The sequence below is a fragment of the Poeciliopsis prolifica genome, unplaced genomic scaffold, assembly GCF_027474105.1.
Source record: "Poeciliopsis prolifica strain line A6 unplaced genomic scaffold, Auburn_PproV2 SCAFFOLD019, whole genome shotgun sequence".
In the NCBI taxonomy this organism is placed as follows: domain Eukaryota; kingdom Metazoa; phylum Chordata; class Actinopteri; order Cyprinodontiformes; family Poeciliidae; genus Poeciliopsis; species Poeciliopsis prolifica.
This window is the reverse complement of record NW_026562394.1, coordinates 1,854,514-1,874,498: the sequence shown is the minus strand read 5'-3', so window position 1 is coordinate 1,874,498 and position 19,985 is coordinate 1,854,514. Positions and strand designations below refer to the sequence as shown.

The window sequence follows — 19,985 nt, the reverse complement described above, 5'->3', positions numbered from 1 at the left end:
TGCTCTGCATCCCCAGAACCAGAACCAAGAGAGGAGAAGCAGCTTTCAGCATCTATGCACCAAAAATCTGGAACAAACTTCCAGAAAACTGTAAAACAGCAGAAACCCTGACTTCTTTTAAATCGCAATTAAAAACACACCTGTTTAGAATTGCTTTTGAAATGTAATATATAACAATGTATTGTCTATTATATGTTGCATGGCTTTGTTTTCTTGTGTTTATGATGTAAAGCACTTTGAAATGCCTTGCTGAAATGTGCTATACAAATAAAATTTGATTGATTGATTGATTGATTGATTGTGATAGTGGGCCAATTTTTGTGACTCAAAAATCACCAAAAAGCAACTCTTTAATGTGCAGAAATAAGACAAAGATTAATGTAATAAAAGGTACAAAGAAGCAATAAAAAGAAAAAACTGAACATTAGAAAAACATTCTGACCTTTATTGTTGTAAACATCCAGGTAATTTGGTGCAGAGAAGATGGTTATAAGGGATGGGAATCCAGTTGTCTGACTTTTACGGTACATCCGGTAACTTCAGCATAGAAAGGAACACGTGAAGACAAAACAGAAAGAAGTTAATTCAGAAATTAAAAATTAAGTTGGATTTGTCTTCAGTCAAGAATTGTTTTATTATTTTCACAGACATGCCTTTTGTTTCAACGTACCCAGCATCTTGTGCTTCATGTGCTCGAATAATTGATAATAGGTTATTGCTCTGTAGGAACTCACACACAGCTGGATAACTGGAAAATAGAAGAAAACGACAGTGATTAGGGATGTCACAGAAAAAATAATTAAAAAAAGAAAATAGTATAAAGTTAAGACAGATATTTAACCGGCAGATATTTATAAAATTGGCATAAAATACATTCAAATATATTCTAACAAAACGTTACACTCTTTCATTAAAGAATTTACTGGAGGGGAAGAGAGTAGTAGTGCTTTTTTCATAGCATCCATTACTTCCTAAATGCACAAACCCTCACCTTGCAGGGGGTGAGGAAAAAATTATAATTTAAATGTTCCAACTTTCAACTAAATCTGTGATATTTCAACTGATCAGCAGATTGACATGAGTGAAGGTTACAGCAACTATGACAAAAGTCCAAAGTATCTCTATGGAACATGTGAAAGATGGATTTAGCACTTTAATTAAAACTGTCAAATATGTGGCTGGTTATTGAAAAAATGGAAAAAGTTGGGAGTGAGCATCTCTACATTCCCCATTACTGTTGTGCAGCTAAACATTACAGAGTAAAATACATGGAATAAATATGTGCAAGAAACAATTGAAAATTGTTTATTTTTACAGTTTCCCACATTTGGATCCATTTTATTTTTTGCATTATTTTTCTCCTAATGCACATTTGAAAAATGTGCATTAGGAGAGTCACAGAGTCACATTTAAGAGTGGCTTAATATATCCTATGAAGCCATCACTATTAGGTTATTCATGTTCAGTGGTGAAGAACAAGATGCAGCTGACATAAAGCAGTGGTGTAGAGTATTAATTAGTTTATTGGCTTTAATTCAAAATGAACTAGACTTAAAGAAGCTTTCTGAGACATCATGCTACCTGATACACTACAGGGCACCTTCAGAAGTGTATGCATCTGCATGATAGTGCTTTTAAAGCTCATTGTAAAGAATCAAAAGCATATTATTACGGTATGTTACTTAATGCTAAAATCTATCTGTGACGCTGCTCACTTCTAACTGGCTTTTTGCTTTAGGCTGCCTCTTATTTATTTATTATTATTATTCATTGATTTTTTTTCCTATCCATTTTAATTGCAAATTTTTTATTTTAAAAATGGTTTATCATTGTGATTTCTCTTAAGCTTTAAATAATCAAAAATATTTTAATCTTCTTCACATTTTTTTGTGTGTACTTGATCATTTTTATTGTTATTTGCTTTTCACACTGGGTCCTTTTTTTTCCTTTTTGCTGAAAGTATCAAGCTTCACGCAGACAGAGAGACACCAGGACACCTAAAACATAAAGAGCTCGAATGGAGTCACAAACAAGTAGCCAAAGACTTATCTTCATTATGATAACTTTTAACAGTTAGATTGGTTTTCAGCAGGAGATTTTGCTACTTTAATAAACAGATACTTTTTGTAAAAAGGCTTTTCCACCATCTCTAGGGTATATTGAAATACTAGTTTAAATTTACAGTCATTTAATTGCTGTTTGCACTGATCATAATTCAGTGTTTCTAGATTAATGTGCCCTACTATGAAGGCAAAGCATAAGAACACAAAGAGGAGTGGAAATACATTATCTATACACTGAGTAGTCATATTGGAATCTTCAATGGAAAACAGAATCACTAGATGTTAAAGCTATAATCAATCTTTGTTTCTGTTTGACACTAATAATTATTTCTTCAGTTCTTTTGTTTTACTCAGTCATCATGTTCATTAAAGAAATGCATAGACTTTACTGACAGTTATTTAAGAGTGTCTCTAAATTTCTCATTTTTTCCCAGCAGAATAAACCATACAATTATTGCATTTTGACTCATGAAATTTAAATTACATATCCAAATTGACTCAAACATAAAACTCCTAATACCATCAAGTTAAGCCTTCTCAGTAATAATCGTCTTCTTTTGCTCTTCCGTGCAGTCACTGCCATCCACGGACCCATCAAACTTTCAGCGGTATTTAAAATATTAAAGTGCTCCAAGGTTTATGCCGGGAGAAAAACAAGGGGACTGCTGTGCCCTAAGCACCTAGCAAAACTGTGCCATCCTCCCATTTTAATTAGGTCACATAGGTAGCTCTCCCTTGAGGAGAAAAATATGCTTTAAATTATGTGCGTAGCTACAGAAACATGTTCTAAGGTTTCCTCTGTGGCTGACATTTGAGTTTAACAACACAGCAAGATACTGCACTCAAAAGAACGTTATATAACCGTTTCTATTAAAAAACATCTACAGCACATTTTAAGATCAGACATAAGGCTGAAAGTTGCCTTGTTTCAAAATCTATAATCACATTCAAGCGTAATCAAATATATATTACTATTTTAGTCACATTTTATTTGGTCAAACTACATTTATCGATTGATGCAAGGAAACACAGTATGGATTCTGATCATTCCTTTTCTCTCCTTTGTGAAAACGCACAATGATATGTGTTGGTGAGCCTGTGACTGAGAACGAGTGAGGAATCTGACAAGTGAGTATGAGCGAAAGAGACAGAGAGGGATGGAAGTGCTGCGTCGTGAGTGTGAAACTGAGAGGTTTTTTTTTCCTTTTCTTTCACCTAAGATAATCCATCTGTGAGGCTGCTGGTCATCGGACTCATTCTTCCCCAATATTAAAAAAAAATATTCCCTATAGTTCATCTTGTAGCCATTACACAAAAAATTACATGTGAGCAAAGATAGAAAGCCAAGATGAAATGTGGTGGAGTCATATTCTTAAAGCCTAACTTACGACTTTAAGAATCTGACTTAAAGTCAGATAATGTTAGGTTTAACCGCAGTGGTATCATATCAAAAATGGCTAATTTTGACTTGGTCACATTTGTTTTTAGGTTGCAATAACAAGTATAAATGTTATTTCATTGTAACTTTAGAACAACTCAATGTAGGACACGGTTGTGAGGTGGAAGAAAAATCTTATTTGGTTTTCTAGTTTTTGTTAATAACATCTGCAGAATGTTAGTGAACAGCAATCTTATGTAGCTTAACTGGGACATCTTAACACATGAATATGGTTTGATCTAAACTATTCCATTGTAGCATAGGCTATACTTTAGTCTTACCTCTACAACCAGGTCTTTTGCAACCTCTAACAAGTTTTCTTCCGGCTCCGCCAGTGTGCTGCTCTCTCCATCTTTCTAGCTACTCTGACTTGCTTTCCAGATGCTGCTGAATTAGCTCTAATTCAGTAAATTCAGATTATCAGAGATATTCAGTTTTATAGAGAGCTCTTTACATGTTTTCAATTGATTTCCAACCCAAAAAACTGCTTTTATGATATGATAAGTATCATATCTCACCCTGCCTTTGTATACACTGTGTTTGAAACAAATGCTTTTTTTGTTTTTGTTTTTGCATTTCTCTTATAGTTCCCTACTAGAATTTGGTACTTTGTGCTGCATCCACACTGTACAGATGTTGAGAGTCATAATGACGGAGAGGTGTGTTTGCGAGTGAAGGCAGAACAAAGCCAGGGGGAAATAGATGACTACAATAGCAGCATCCTCCACAAATGTAGAGAGCAATCCTCACTGAGTTCCCATCTCACTGAATACCAGTTGGCGACCATTTCACTCTGGTGGAAGAGAGAGCATTTTGTTCTATTCATCTAAGGCATCTGGATTATTTTGATTGCAATTAGCTGAGTACTTTGACTTTTAGGTTACCATTTTACTCATAACGGTGTCATTTTTGTTTGTGCTGGTCACAATGTCATGTTTTATTAAACTTAACCTTTTAAAATGATCATTGTATTATCTGTTGCCATGAGCTGGAATAGACAACTATTATCATTATTATCCTTTCCATATGAAAAAAATCTAAACATGAATCACAAAAAAAACCTTACTCTTTAAACTGAGGAGTTTTAAAGTGATTCTTTTGCAAGCCTACTTTGCTGCTGTGCTAACATAAATAGTAAGTTGAAGATGGTAGAATAAGAAATATAAATTTTATTTTTCCACATAACAGTGCTAATGGTAGCATTTCAGTCTTCTATAAAAAAAATAAATAAATCAAATCGACGCATTTTGTGTTGAACTAAGTTGCTACATTATTCAGCCAACCACAAAATGATGTTCTGTGTCTATATAAGCTAATTTCAGAGAATAAAACCTGTTTCCTTGAAGTAGTCGCACATTTTCTGAAACCATATGAAAATGAGAAAAACCCTGAGAAGAGTACACAGCGCAATAATGGATAAAAATATTCATGGCTGTCCTCATTATTGTGTCTCTTGTGAAACTGCTGGAGGTATTAGCAAAAATCAGAGAAAATTAAATTTTAGCTGCAACATGATTTTTAGCAGTACCTGCTGTCTGGCCTGTAATTTCCCCTCTGAAAGAACCCAGGAAGTCTTTCAGATTTTTCGGAGCCCATGTAGTTCAGGATCTGAGCTTTCATTAAGAATATTTTCACTGTAATTGCCACCTAACGTCTTCCCCTCTCCTCCACCAGCTCCCTATCATCCCACAGCAATATCAGGTCAGATCTTACCTCTTATTATTTTGGCCTGACATGACCGATACAAATACTTTTTAGTCTCCTTTTTCCTGCCCATCCATTAAATCATTCCATCTCCATATTGAGTCTTTATGAGCTTTTTGTTCTTTTAAATTGTCTTGCAATTGATGTCTATGAATAGATTATAATCTCAATATCTATTTTTAATCTCTAGTCACCATTTAGTCACCAGATATCAGTAAAAATTCTGATGTTATTTATGTACGGTTCTCTTCTTTGATTTTTTTGTTGTTTTACTCAATCTAATTAGAGTAGAAATAATGCGTTCCAGAAAAACTGTGAAACCATAATTTAAAGCAGTTCAATTTATTGTGAAGTGTGACCTGCAACTCATAAGTGCTGCTGCAGACACAAAAGCCACACGAGTCAAGTGACTGTGATCACTGTAGTATTTGGACTTTATGACAGGGACCAAAAGCAGTGCAGGCTGAAATACAAAATCTTTTAATATCCAGGAATCTTTATAGACCAGAGGCTAACGGTTCTTAATATTGTGTTTATATTTACTGTGGTTTCATAACAATGACTACACAGATGTCTCTCAAACTGAACTCAGTATAAAAGGACTTCAGAGCATTTCAAAACAAAAAATACTTAAGTTACCTCAGCATGTAACTTTTTCACTGTAATTGATTCATTCGGTTATTCAACATTAAGTGGTGCCAATCTTTTTCTACTAGTTTTTATTAAATGTAAGGTGGTGCTGTACTACAGGTACCATGTTGCCACAACGTTTACTAAGGTAACAGGAAAAAAAGCCAGAAAAAGGCCTGGACATGCTGCACCAATCTCTGTCGATCTCCCGCTCCACTTGGGGCAGGACATCCTCCCCAACCTGGAGAAGGAACTCTACTCGTCTCCAGCTCATTTATTTATGCATCTATTTACATAGCTATGAATTTTTATTTTATTTACTGAGATAATAAAAGAAAGAACCTTGAATATATTGATCAACAGGTTTTGCATGTCATTCAACATATTTTCTCATCCAGGCTGTCAGACACACACACACAAATAATACACATGCCCAATAAAGTGTAGACAGTAATGTTAGCGAGTTTGATAACTAGTGTTAGCTAACTTCAAAGAAGACTAATTGGTTGATTTGTGACAATAACAATGTCTGGGTGTGTCGATCACTGATGATCGACACACCCAGACATTTGTGAGGTAAAAATAAAGACATTAATTATATGTAATATAATAAGCTGTTTGTTGAGGAATACCTGGAATACGAAGTGATGAAAACTTTTCATTACAAAGGTATTGCAAACAGATGACCTTACTGGGTCCAAAAGAACCCACTTACACATCAGAGGGTTAAGCCAGGACTTAAAATGATCTCAATCTCATGTTTCAGAGGTAAAAATTTTTAAACAATCTGTCGCAAGCAACTCACAAAATCCTTCTGTCAAGTGATTGAAAAGTACCTTTAAGTTATACTCAAGGCCAGTGATTTGAATTTATGACAGACAGCGATGATTTTCTCTGTGCAAATTGTTAGTAATGATATCAATTGAAGATGAGGTGCATCAATGAATAATCCATGCATGGACTAATTACGTCATTAGTGATTTTCTTTTATCAGAATAATTAAGGTTAAATCTGAGTTGTCCATGTTTTTAACAAGAGACAAAAGTAGTCTAGCTTTTTTTAAAACCAACAAGCAAAAAACCTAAACAATAACAAAGATTGTAAACTTGCTATTCACTGCCAAACAAGAATTTACACATCAGACATAAAGTTCACCACTTTCAATCTCCTTTGGAGGTTAACCTCAAACCCAAATTATTCTTGTGCTGCTCACCTGTAGAAGTAGGAGCAACCTCGCACTGTGTTGTGACTGAAGTATTCCTGGGTTTTCTCATTTCCAAAGTCTTCCAGAGGATCTGACCAGAGCAGGTCACACATGGGCCCAAACGCTGGCGGCTCTTTGAACCGATCCAACTTAACATGAAAAGGAGAAACGTTTTAAAGCAAAAAAAACACAAAAATACCAAAGCATTACATGGCAGATGCCATTCTACTGTTTCTCTGTTACCTTTTTAATGTCATCTAAGGTGTGTATTTCAGGTGAGAGTCCTCCGTGGACACACAAAAACTGCTGGTTCATGAGTGCAGCCAAAGGAAGGCAGTCAAATGCATCCATACATGAGTCATACACCTGCTCCGAGTACTTGATTTTACCTGATAGACAAAACGATGAATCAGCTGCACGAATGAAAATTTATGCTAAATCTCAACTCATATTTTTGACTAAAACATTTAGCTATCAACATCAAATTTTCATTTGTTGGCAGAAAACTCCAGCCTTTCATACTGTCACATGTGCTAGACTGTAATGGATTAGCTCCTCCAGACATGCTGCAGGCTATTCAAGAGCGTGCCAAGACTAGAAGAAAAGCCTCAAAATCAACGCGTTGAACCTTGCGAGGTACTCACATTCTTGTTTGAAGGTGAAATATTCTGTCAAATGTCTACATTCATGATTTCCACGAAGTAAAAATAGTGTCTTTGGATAGAGGATTTTCAGCGACCAAAGATATAAAACACACTGTCAGAGCAAACAGACAAGCATAGATTTAGTTATTTTAGAGCTCGCACGCATTGTTTTTTTTCTTCTCCTTTTAGCATAAACAAAAATATATTCTCACCTCAATACTGAAGTAGCCACGGTCAACATAGTCCCCGAGGAACAGGTACCGTGTTGTGGCTGGTGATCCTCCCACTTCAAACAACTTCATAAGATCAAAGAATTGACCATGGATGTCCCCACAGACTAGAAAACAAGCAAAGGAAAAAGTATGGTATGGAATTAAATTTTTTCCTCTGAATGTTACTTTTTTGAGCACAGCAACTTTGTCCAGTTTGCCAAAAAATTGTAATGATATAAAAATTAAGAATTCCTTTATATTAGAGATACATAAACATTTTTCATATCATTTAATACATAATAGTACTTGTTGTATTTGTATTGTGTCTACTGTTAGTTCAATCTAATAATCTATTTAAGGAAAACACAGGCATCGTTATTAGTATCATTTCAATTGATACAAATCAAAAAACTGAAATGATTAGCTTAATTTCAACTGGCAAATGAAGAGTTTTTTTTTTTGAGTATTTTTTGTGATATTGGATTAGTAAAAAATAATGAAAACCAGAAAGGCATTTTTCCTGTTGGTGAAGTTGTACTTTATTATTTGGGAGATCAAAAAGTACTTAGGAGGGAGACGAAGCTTTTATATCCCTTGATGCCCAGCAATAGAAAAACTTGCAAAGGAAATCAGTGTGACTCCACAGTCGGCTCCTGAGTCAAGCGCCTCCATGGTAACAAAATGTTCCCACTGGGAATGGCGATACGAATTTAAAATCCTTATGTGTCATTTAATGAGACGAAACGTAATGAATAAATGTCTAATAATCCATCAATTACTTTGTCATAAATCAATCAAGTATAAGATTCTTTTGTCTGGATAACGTTTCTGCAGTCCTTTAAGTGACAATTGGAATATTAAAAAGTGTAGTCTGTTTTTAAGCATGCCATTGTTTTTCTTTAATTTGTTGCACAAATATATTTTTTGCTTGTGTTTTTATTTATTTTTTTCACTTCTAATTACATAAAACACTTTGAATTTTATTATTAAAAATGAGCTGCATAAATAAAATTGCTTTATCTTGAATAGTACTGGGGTTAAGGTTGTGGCATTTCCATTGTTCAACTGCAGAATAACCAGGTCCTTTTGCAGTGACATTAATACTGCAATGTCACTGCAACTGACCTAACTGGAGATGAATGTCACATGAGATGTCCCTAATGGTGAGAGAACAAGGATAGACCATAAAGTAGGTCAATTTATCAGATTCAAGCATAAATGAATCCACATTATTGCAGACACCACAGCTTCGAGTGATTTTAAATAATGTTAATAGTGAGGCATTGCTGCAATATTTCAGTTGATTCTTTAACATTAAAGGTGTGTGAGAGCTCATTATCGACATTTTCACAAAATCTTTGGCAGCCTGACTTATCTTGATCAAATTGAGCGTTCCTCTATGTCATAGAAAAGAAATGCAGATTTGCAAACGTAAAAAGTGTATATTAGAGATAAATCAGCAGATCAGTCCTCAAGAGATACCAAAAATCAGTCTTTACCACAACAAACTTTCAAGAGATCCTCTCTGAAAGATCAAAAAGAAAAACAATGTATTACATAGTTTACATCTAATCACAGGGAAAATAAAAACAGATATTCAGAGAAGAAGTCAAAAACAGGCATACAGAAAGCAGTATAACTTCAAAAATCCATCCTATTGGAAGCACTGCATTATTTTATTTATTTAAAATAGACAATACACACACATTGGTGTGAACCAGATGCCTTGTGTTTAATATTTATAGCAAACTTGCTAATATTCAGCTTCCTATTCACATTAAGCTTTTGTCCATATAAAAAAAAGGTAAAGAAAGATAAAATAGCATAAACAAATGACAGAAGACAAAATTGATAAATAATATTTGGTATATTTTCACATGTGAGCAGGTCTGCCCACTGCTTTAGGTCTGTACCTAGCCAACATTACAATGAACATATCAGTTTTAGTGTAGAAAGTTAGGAGATTATTTTGAAGGGCTTTAACGACCCTCTGCAGAAACTGTATCTGCTCTGCTATCAAAGAATCATGTCATCTTTTTTATTGTCAGTCTCGCAACGACATGGGATAACAACAAATCACAATGACAATAGTGGAGGTGTAAATACGATTTATGACCCATCCAATCCGTCTACCACAGGCAATATTGTGTTGAAACAGACGTTTAAATCTGTGTGTATGCAGATCAGAAGATATCTATGCAGATGACAATAAAATTATGGTGACGATGTTTGTAAACAACAAAGCAGAGCACATTATTGGTGCTGAGATCATCAGTGAGTAAAGCAAGATTTTGTCCATGCAATATGTCTGTTTTTGTATAAAATGTAAAAAAAAAATACATTTATAGTTTGGAAATAATGAAGATGATTTGTGTTACTGACGAGACCTTTAAATAATTATGGAAGCACTTTGAGCAATTACGTTGAGGACATGATGGTAATGAGATATTTCTGTGGTCTTTAAGGCCTCCTTTCTCTACTTCTGAGAAATGAGAAGCACAAACCTCAAAGGGGTAGAAGAAACCCAAGCCCCCAGGGAGATGTATGCTTTTTCACAGCGAACACTATGGCTCTGGAGTGCAAACCTACATCTCATTTCCTTGCTGCCTTCAATTTTTCATTATCAACTCGCTCTGTCTCGTTCTTTCCTGCTCATCCTCCATCTCCTCTCGCTTTTCCGTCTCCCCTATCAGCTCCACAGTGGCCTTCGCCCACTCAAAGCTCAGAGCAATGTGTGTGGGAGACTGCTTGTGTGACTAAAGCAATCAAACACACACATGCGCACATAGGTGGAGGCCCATGCACAGACACCCATGTATTATATGCAGGCAAAAGCCACATTGAAATTCAAATGCAGCCGAGCTCACAAAGATACGAAACAAACATACAAATGCCCGCACACAATACTTTTAAAGATTTTCACCTCAAAACGTTTAACGTCTATAAAGACCAGGAGGTTGAGGCCTGAAGATGTGATTTTCATCAGTTTGTCACTTCTGAAAATGTTAAGCTGAACTTGAGCTAATTAATTGATACTGATGCTTGTATGTACATTTAATATCATGCATCTTGTTGCATTAAACATGCATATGAAAGTAAACAAAGCATCAATGAACCACGTGAAGTGGTTTCAAATCAAATGTCCAAAAACTAAACATTTGGGAATCAGAGTGAATTTAAAACCATGATTTGCACAAAACGTGCCCTTATTAAGTCACATTCAGTCCTCAAGACCTGCCATCCAACAACTTTTAGATTCTCCCAACTCCAACACACCTGAATTTCTACACCATCAGTCATTCAGCTTTGTAGAGGCCTGGTAATGCTAAGTTCATTTGATTCAAGTATGTTGGAGAAGGGATGCACCTAAAAGTTGTAGGATGGCAGCACTTCCTTCATTAAAACAATCAGTGAAAAACTACTTTAAATTTAAATCTGACCCGGGCAAAACCAGTAAAGCTCTCCTGGTAAATTTCCATCTGGCCTGAAACAATAATAAAGATCAAAAGAAGATGTACTAAAAATACTCATCCTGAGGAACACCAAAGAACAGACTGTCTACGACTATTGTCTATTAAACTGTTGCCCAAGCGCCAAAATCAATAACTAAATAGTACGCGTTTTATTTTTAAGACCTTCTTCAATAAAATTACTGCAGCCCACTATATCCCACAATAACTCAAATCCTCATCCAGTTTTGTTCTGCTATTTCAAATATTTTAATTATCATTATTGAATTATTATTATTATTAAAGAAACTTTATTCTTAATGTGATTTCCAGACTAATGATGATGAACACACATCTACCTCATTTGAGCATGATCTAGTGTCTTTCCCATTTTAAAGAGTAGCTAAGTAAAAAACTGTTCTCATACTTATAAAGCAAAGACAAATAAATTGAAGGGAAACTCATTAAATGTTCCTCAACAGTGATGCATATGAACAAAGAATAGACATCGACTAGGATGGCCATATCAATGTGATTTGGATAACTGCTGAAAAGATGTATGCTAAATTTACTGGGAGTCATCAGCCTCAATTGTACATTACCTTTTCAGGTAATTGTCCCCTGTTTGAAAATAAACACCAGGAATGATTTAAATAGGATTGAAAGAGGTAAACAAAACTGTTTAATAATAAAACTGCCTCATAATGAAATGGCTAACTTTAATTTAGGTGAGTAAACTTCATGGCTTTGATGCTAAACATGCTAAATCACTGTTCACTCTTCAAAACTATGACATATCAAAACAAATGTAATGAATTACAGTCTTTCATATACTAAAGATCATAAAAAATTTGTTGCAGGTTTAACCTAATTCAGCTTTCCATGAGAAGCTGGCAAACATCCCTAATCCATGTGATACCTGTGACTGGTGCCTCAATGTCGAGAATAGTTTTCTCCTGACGGAGGATGGCTGCTCCCTCATTGACGATTCGAAGCGCGACGGCTTCCTCCACACGGCCCTCCTTGGTCAGGTGAGCCTTCAGCAGATCTACGCGAGGTTTGCCTTCACAGTCGAATACTTCCTTCATTGTAAGGCGGTGGCTTAAGGGGAAGGGGACAGCTAAGGAAGGAGAGAGCATAGAGGCAAAAACTGTAACTCAAATAATTGGCATACAACAGAAACACCAGTAACTGTTAGTGCTACTGACAAGCTACTGACAATCCAATTATTAAATTATGTGTTTATAATGTATGATATTGACAAGAACATCTGCTTTTTAATGCAACGTATTCCAGTGCAGATGTGGAGTTTTGTGTTTTCTGAATCCTGCATAAAACATTCAAGCAATTGGTTCACTCTTCCCAGTTTTCTAAAGCGTGTGGTCATTAAATCTGCACCAGTCACCTGCCTTTACAGACAGCCTGTAAAACTGTGAAATCCAAGCACAGATCATTACTTGGGTGATGGCGGGCAAGGATTATTGTCATTATTTTAAAATTTGCTGATGATCTGCGTGACAACTAGTTTCTGGGCACATATACAAACATTAATCTAGATGCACAGAAAAAGCGTGAAAAAAGTGAATAATTTACATGGGAAGAAAATGTAAGTCCAGTTGCTAATTTACATTAATGAGAAACGAAGGCACCAACATACTCTTACTGGAAACATGCACATATGCTAAAAGTCCAAAACAATATGAAACTCAGAGAATGAACAATTGTATGTATGCCAGATTTCTGCAGTGTGCAACTAACAAGGCCACTCAGCACAACCAGAGAAAAAAAAAGACAAAGAAAGAGGCTCTGAACTCAGTGTGGTGAAGATGGTCTTTAATAATGAAAGCTAAATCTCAAAGACACGACTCCTGGGATAATAAGGCAAGCCCCTCCAAGTTTAGTTAAAGGGCCTAAAATTTTTCACAGGGTGCAGTGTGTATCTGTGATGGCGACGTGTGCTTTGACACTTAACCAGCAAGTACAAAGCAGCGTTGAATGCACTGCAGAGGAAGTGAATGAGCCCACTACATATAACAGCACTCAAAAATCTGTTCATTTTTTGTAAGCAGTATAAAAAGCAGTTATCAGTTTAAAACATGAAGAAACAAACTATGATATATGAAGCAAAATCACCTTATTTCTGCAAAATTAGCATACAAGTCAGAAAAAACAGTGTGAGGAACAAATGACTTACTCTTTAGTAAGTTATTTGTTCAAAGGAAGGTTTTGTCTAACCATAACTCTAACCTGAGCTTACGTAACGCTCTGAAGCTAATACTCCAAACTAACTCGAAACTAAAAGATAGTCCAAAGGGCCAAAGTTAATATTCTGAAGCTAAACAACTAGTCTCAGAGCGACAAAGCTCATATTCTGAAGCTAAATGGAATATAAAATAATTTATTAGCCTACATGTTTAATAGATATGGTATTATTCAAACCACTACAATGTTTAGTTTTTTTTTACACCACTTTACATTCACATCAAAAGGTTACTTTGTGTTAGTTACTCTGTTCTCAGTATGTTTCACACAGAAAAATTATTTTTGGTGCACCACCTCCAACGTCTACTTCTTGAGCAAATATTCACAGATACTGTCCAGCACAAACATAGTGACAAGCAAAAAGACTATGTTGAATAAAACAATAATATTTGTCTGAACTTTAACTTTTGCAAATATTTCTTGAAATAACAGCATACTTTTTTATCTGATTGTTTTAGTGTGGATTTGTAAAAATCAGTAAATACAAATTTAGTGTGATTTTCTAATTCAGTGCCATTGCAGGACCTCTGACTTCACACAGCTGTAGATCAACACAATGTCTCTTTTTCCAACAGTAATGCAATCTCAATATTGTTTATTTTTAGATTTGTATTTATTCTTTGCTTTTTACTAAACTGGAATGGCATTGAAACTTAGTATAAATGAAATACATTGACCACAGCTTTAGCAATTTGGAACAATTTATTCCACATTTGGAACAAATTTGGATAAAAAGAAACTTGATAATAAAATATGGCCATTCCATTGTGCTTTATTCATTGCACTCAAATTGTACCACCAAAAATTAAAAGCATGCAAGTAAATAAAAAATAACAACAACAATATTCACATATTCATATATCTATTTTTTCTCTCTCATAAATTAGAAGATGCTTTGCTTTTTGATTATTACATTGTAAAAACCTTGTAAATGTAGCTCTTAATTCTTCTAAAACAATTTATCATAAAATTATCAAATAAATTCCTAATTCTATGAGAAAAAAATTGACTCGCTGTGTATTTACTCAAAATGCATTTAGCCTATATTTTTATAATAGTCTTCTTAATATGGGTAATAACAGTAAAATCCTAAATATAATATCCCTGCATCTTATGCAATATTCTTCCATAACGCCTTCTGCAGGAGCAAAGGCACATTATACAAGTACACTGATATAGATGTGTGGTGCAGAGATGAAAAGCTGACTTCTGCTCAGCGCCAAGCTCAGCTGAGCTATGAAATACTGTATGTTGCTGGGCAACAGCAGCAGCAGCGGCAGCGGCAGCAGCAGCAGCAGCAGCAGCAGCAGCAGCAGCAGCGGCAGCAGCAGCAGCAGCAGCGGCAGCAGCAGCGGCAGCAGCAGCAGCAGCAGCGGCAGCAGCAGCAGCAGCAGCAGCAGCGGCAGCAGCAGCAGCGGCAGCAGCAGCAGCAGCAGCAGCAGCAGCGGCAGCGGCAGCAGCAGCAGCGGCAGCGGCAGCAGCAGCAGCAGCAGCGGCAGCAGCAGCAGCAGTCGAGTGTTGGAGTGCAGCCAGTGGTGCTCCAGAAAACTGCAATTTGCACTGGAGGTTCACATGGAGACAGTGATATATCAGACACGGTCAGTCAGCTGACAGCACAAATTTTCCAATCAGCTTTGAATAAAATTTGTGTTGTATTGTGTTCCTGATGCCTGACAAACATTCCTAAAACAGGTTATCATGCTGAACAATAGAAAATAAAAAAAGAACAACCATATATGTAATAGATATTATTGCAAAAAAAAGGATCCTGGACCCTATTAGGAAATACTGTAAAGCCCCACATGATTGGACTAACTAGAGTGTCAGGTTCACTTTGCACCTCCATGTGGAAGGTCTACTCTGGAAGATATTCCACTATTTGAACCTCCAAACAAAATGTATTTATTACATTTAGCAAACACTGGTCTACTTCTATCTAGTCAAACTATTTCATCATTGTGACTGTCATTAGAAGAGAGTTTAGGAAGAAGAAACAAGTGAAAAAGTGAGGAAAAATTGTGCACAGGTAGGAATATAGCCTCCTGCCTGTCAATGTTAACAGTTCAGCAGAAAATCAAACTGCACTGGCCAGCAGAAACCACAGCTTTTTATGTTCTATCATGTCAAACGTGTATGTGAAAGAACAACTGAAGATAAACCTCGTTTGGTTTAGGTTAAAGCTATGCCCACAAGGATAAAAATATCCCAGTCTCACATAGTGATTACACCAGAACATAATAACTTGCTATTGTCATGATTGCAAACTTTGATCAACTGATGCCTCTGTGATTCAGTTCTTTAAGATTGAAAGAAATAACAAAACCTATTACATGTTTTAGAGCCTCTAGAAAATGACTCGAATTTGGATGTGAGTAAATATTTCCCTATTTTAAATCCTGAAATAGTTTATCCAAAATACACAAGTAATAAAACTGAAACAAATGCATAACATGTTCAGAGTGTTTGGTGTTACATGTTCATGTTACAAAAGTAAAGCGTTTTAGTCAGGAAGCTGGCTGTGTGCCTGTGCTGATTTGGACTTTCTGTTTGCTTCACACTTTTTTCAACTCTTGGTCAACTGTCATTTTTGTTGTTCAAATTTGCAAGTCATCCTTAGATATACAAGCGGCTGCCCTCTTCAACACGCGCAATATTAGTAATTCATGCCACGGTGAAATCAGACGCGATTAATCCCCAATTTCCTTAGATGTTGCTCACTTTCTCCTAATTCTGTGTAATTTAGTATTTTTGGTAATATCAGTTACATTGAGGAATCAAGAGGGTGGTTGTCACCAATATTTCCTTTCCAGTATTTCATTTTTAATTTGTGCCACATAAGTAATGAAAAAGCATTTTCGGGTTTAGCATTTAAGTTGAGTATGTTGGTTAAAATTCACCAGCCCTCTCTGTCAATGCAAAAACAATATTGACTTTGTTTTGGTGTTGTTTATTGGCATAGATGATTAGAGCTTGTAGAGACAAGCTGGTCTCTGATACATTCTGCTCAAAGCAAACCATTTGATATTCCCATCTTTTTCAGATGAACAATGTGCATACTTAGCTCTTTTATTTCAACCAAAAGGAAATAAAAAGGTGCTATTAGATTACAATAAGACATATGTCAAAGAGCAACATTATGACAAAGAGAGAAAAACAACAACAACTAAACACTGGTTTCATTTGTTTTGTTCTAACTTCATGTTTATGAGCAACAATTTCAGTTTACTGTTTAATCAATTACTTAATTAATTCATATATTGTTTATTTATTGAACAATATATTGAATTTTCTACATCCCCAGTGTGGTCATCTGCAGTGTATAGAGTCATATCTAATCATTTAGAGGCTCAGACATGAAACCTACATATTAGAAATGTTTTCACTGATAAAATGTAATCTTATGTTTTCATTAGGTGTAAGTGTAAATTGATCATAAATACAAAAATAAAGGCTTATTAACATTAGCCTTGTATATGTAATTTATATAACGTGTTTTTGTGAATGGATATATTGAAAGGAATTCACTTTTCAATAATATTTTTACTTCAGTATGACACTGACTATCTCATCAACTGCAATAATAATGTTAATGTTGCAACCTACTAAATAGATATTAAAGTAATTTAACACATTAATATTTGAAAGACATGCTATCTGCAACACCCTGTGCAGCTCAACACTTAAATATATAAATTATGTGTATTATTTATTTCATTTACAACTGTCAGAAAATAAAATGTAATCAGATATGGATTGATGAGATAATACTTCTTTAAAATGAGTCATTGGGTTGGTTTACAAAACTAAGATTCAGCCAGTTCATATTTTAAAAACATAAAGCCCTGAATAATATTTAATTTGGGGATACCTCCAGTAAACCTCACAGCAGGTATTTGTTTAAACGTTAACCCTTTGACATGTAACAGGGATCCTTAACACTCATTTTTTCTCTCCATCATTAATCTTTTGTTTCTTTTGGTTTAGTTTTTCTATTGTTGTCTCTCACAACAACAGAAACTGTGAGGACCTCTAACGTTGCATTCACAAGAACTAAAATAAAAGGCTTTTAGTTAGAATGTGCAACTAGTACACATGTCCTGTCTAAGTTAAATTTCTGCCAGAAGCAGCAAGCAGGGACAAAGTTTACTTATACCATGGTCTGTCCCTGCATTTGGATATCTACTTTGCATGAACTGCGATGATGACAAATTTTTTATTCATTGTGCTGCTGCCTTGGCAAATATGAAGAAAAATTTTGTGGGTCAAAAGATTTTCTTTAGAATGCCTTGTATGTTTGTAATGGTTTATCAAACTAAATCACTTTGTCCATATAGATTTGTTATGTTAAATGTGTGGGCAATATGGCTTTTTGCCAAAGGCAGTGCTGCCTGTGGGGGGCAGCAGAAAGAAACTACTCCACACAAAAGTTGGAATCCATGCAAAGTATGAATTGGCACTGAATGAAAGTGCTGTTTTGGTGTCTCTGTTATGGAATCTGGACAACATTTTATCATATTGAGTTAAAAATCTTGGCTTTAAACCTGAACTGACAAATTCTTCTCCACTCATTTTCGTTTCCAATCGACAGTAGAAGTTAAATAATATGGTTTCTTGTTGGTTATATAATGAAAATACTCCTTGTAGTATGAGCTTTGTTGGTGAGTGGGTGTGTCTGTTAGTGTGAGGAGCAGCAGAAAGCAGGTGCTCTTTCATTTACGCAAGAACCACCTATTAAAAATAGTGAACTTTAAGCTTATATTTGCTGCTTCAATAGATAATTATCACAAAATATGTAGCAGTTCACAAATTTCTGTTTCTCCAAATCCTGAGCCTATATTGGTTCTAATGCTCATAGATCTGCCAGCGGTCCCCAAAGTCGGTCCTCGAGGGCCAGCATCATGCATGTTTTAGTTCTCTGTCAGCGTGTCAGTGTTCTTCTTAGGCTTCTAATGAGCCATCATTTGATCCAGGTGGGTTGAACCAGGGAGAGAACTAAAACATTCAGGATGCTGGCCCTCGAGGACTGACTTTGGGGACCCCTGTGCAACGCCATCCTGATAATACACTGGACTGTATACTATAAAAATATTTTCATGTACAGTGCAGATGCATGCTCAAAATGAGCTGGGCCAAGTGAGCTATGGCAACTGTGAGGACCTCATCATCCCACATCGATCAGTTCCATACATGCCTTATTTTTTTTCTTCTTCTTTATTCCCCTTAATCAAATTAAAATGTGACTCACTCCTGGTAAAGTATATCCCATTAAATGTCAATTTCATGGCCCCTTCCTCCTCTGCTGCCCCCGTTAAAGCCCACGAAATCCTGCTGCATCACTGCTCCAGCTTCTACCACAAAGCTCGCCAACTGAGCTTTTCTTCCTCCTCACTTCTCCTGCCTGCCACAGCCTACACGTTATGCTACTGTAAAACCGAGCAGCAGCAAAAAGATCCAGTTAGATGTGGAATGCATGCATATTTATACACAGATATATGTAATGCTTCGTGCTTTATGCCTGACTTCCTTTGGGGGAGGGCTTGTGCAGCAGAGAAACCTGGGATTGTTTATCAACATCAAAGCTTCTCTTGTCCACTATAACCTCTCAACCAACGCAACTTGATCAATCATTTTGGCACGATAAAAATAACAGCAAAGGACACGTCCCCCCCCCCCCACACACACACACACACACACAAAACCCTCTTTAACCGCAGCGCCTGGGATATTATGTAATGCAGCCACATCCGAGCGGAAAATGTAGGCTAACTTACATTTTACCACCCGATCGGTGGGGTTTAAGACGGTGTCAGCGTTAGACATCTTCATGGGCAGTTGTCGTCTTCGAGGCTGAAGCAAATTTTCCCTCACCCCAAGCTCTCCTTTGCGGGATTAACTCTCGATTATTTGGTGTCGAAATGCGGATGATGCTGTGGCATCACTCACACGGTGTTGCGCCGGGTAGGACTGCTGCTCCCCAGGCAGGGATAGAGGGATGCTGGCTGCTGGATGCTGTAGGATCTACTTCTGCCGTGCTAAGCTGTTATAATGTGGGGGAGGATGTGTGGAGAAAGAGAGAGAGGGAGAGAGGGAGAAAGGGAGCGATGTGCACCATCCCGACATGGCGGTGGAGGGAACTCCCACGCAAGCGTTTCACGGGACTGCCTGATGCTGCCATCAGATGGAGGGTGAGTTGGGGTTGCCCCCCACGCACGCACGCCGCAGAACCATATAATCCTGGTATTCTGGAAATGTGGTTGCGCAGCATGAGAAGCCTGCAGGCCGGTTGGAATATTTCGTGGACATTTTTGCAGCATCCGCAGTCAACGCAGGTTGGATTCATACCTGCAAGCCCGCGGATTATTTCACAAAACCGTCAAAT

The 19,985-nt window shown here is 36.4% G+C and overlaps 1 protein-coding gene across 2 annotated transcripts in view; it reads right to left on the bottom strand.

Moving 5' to 3' along the window:
- Positions 1-19,770, bottom strand: part of ppp3ca (protein phosphatase 3, catalytic subunit, alpha isozyme) — a 31,755-nt gene extending 11,985 nt beyond the window's left edge. Inside the window, exons 1-8 of one of the 2 annotated variants that reach the window (XM_055043424.1) lie at positions 19,378-19,770; positions 12,264-12,464; positions 7,896-8,020; positions 7,684-7,795; positions 7,283-7,428; positions 7,049-7,188; positions 671-748; positions 443-537 (exon numbers count right to left, since the gene is read on the bottom strand). In XM_055043424.1, the coding sequence (XP_054899399.1) occupies positions 443-537; positions 671-748; positions 7,049-7,188; positions 7,283-7,428; positions 7,684-7,795; positions 7,896-8,020; positions 12,264-12,464; positions 19,378-19,432 (952 nt within the window). In that variant the 5' untranslated portion in view covers positions 19,433-19,770. The remainder of the gene's footprint in view (positions 1-442; positions 538-670; positions 749-7,048; positions 7,189-7,282; positions 7,429-7,683; positions 7,796-7,895; positions 8,021-12,263; positions 12,465-19,377) is intronic. The other variant, XM_055043423.1, reaches the window with a different exon arrangement.
- Between the last annotated feature and the right edge of the window lie 215 nt (positions 19,771-19,985).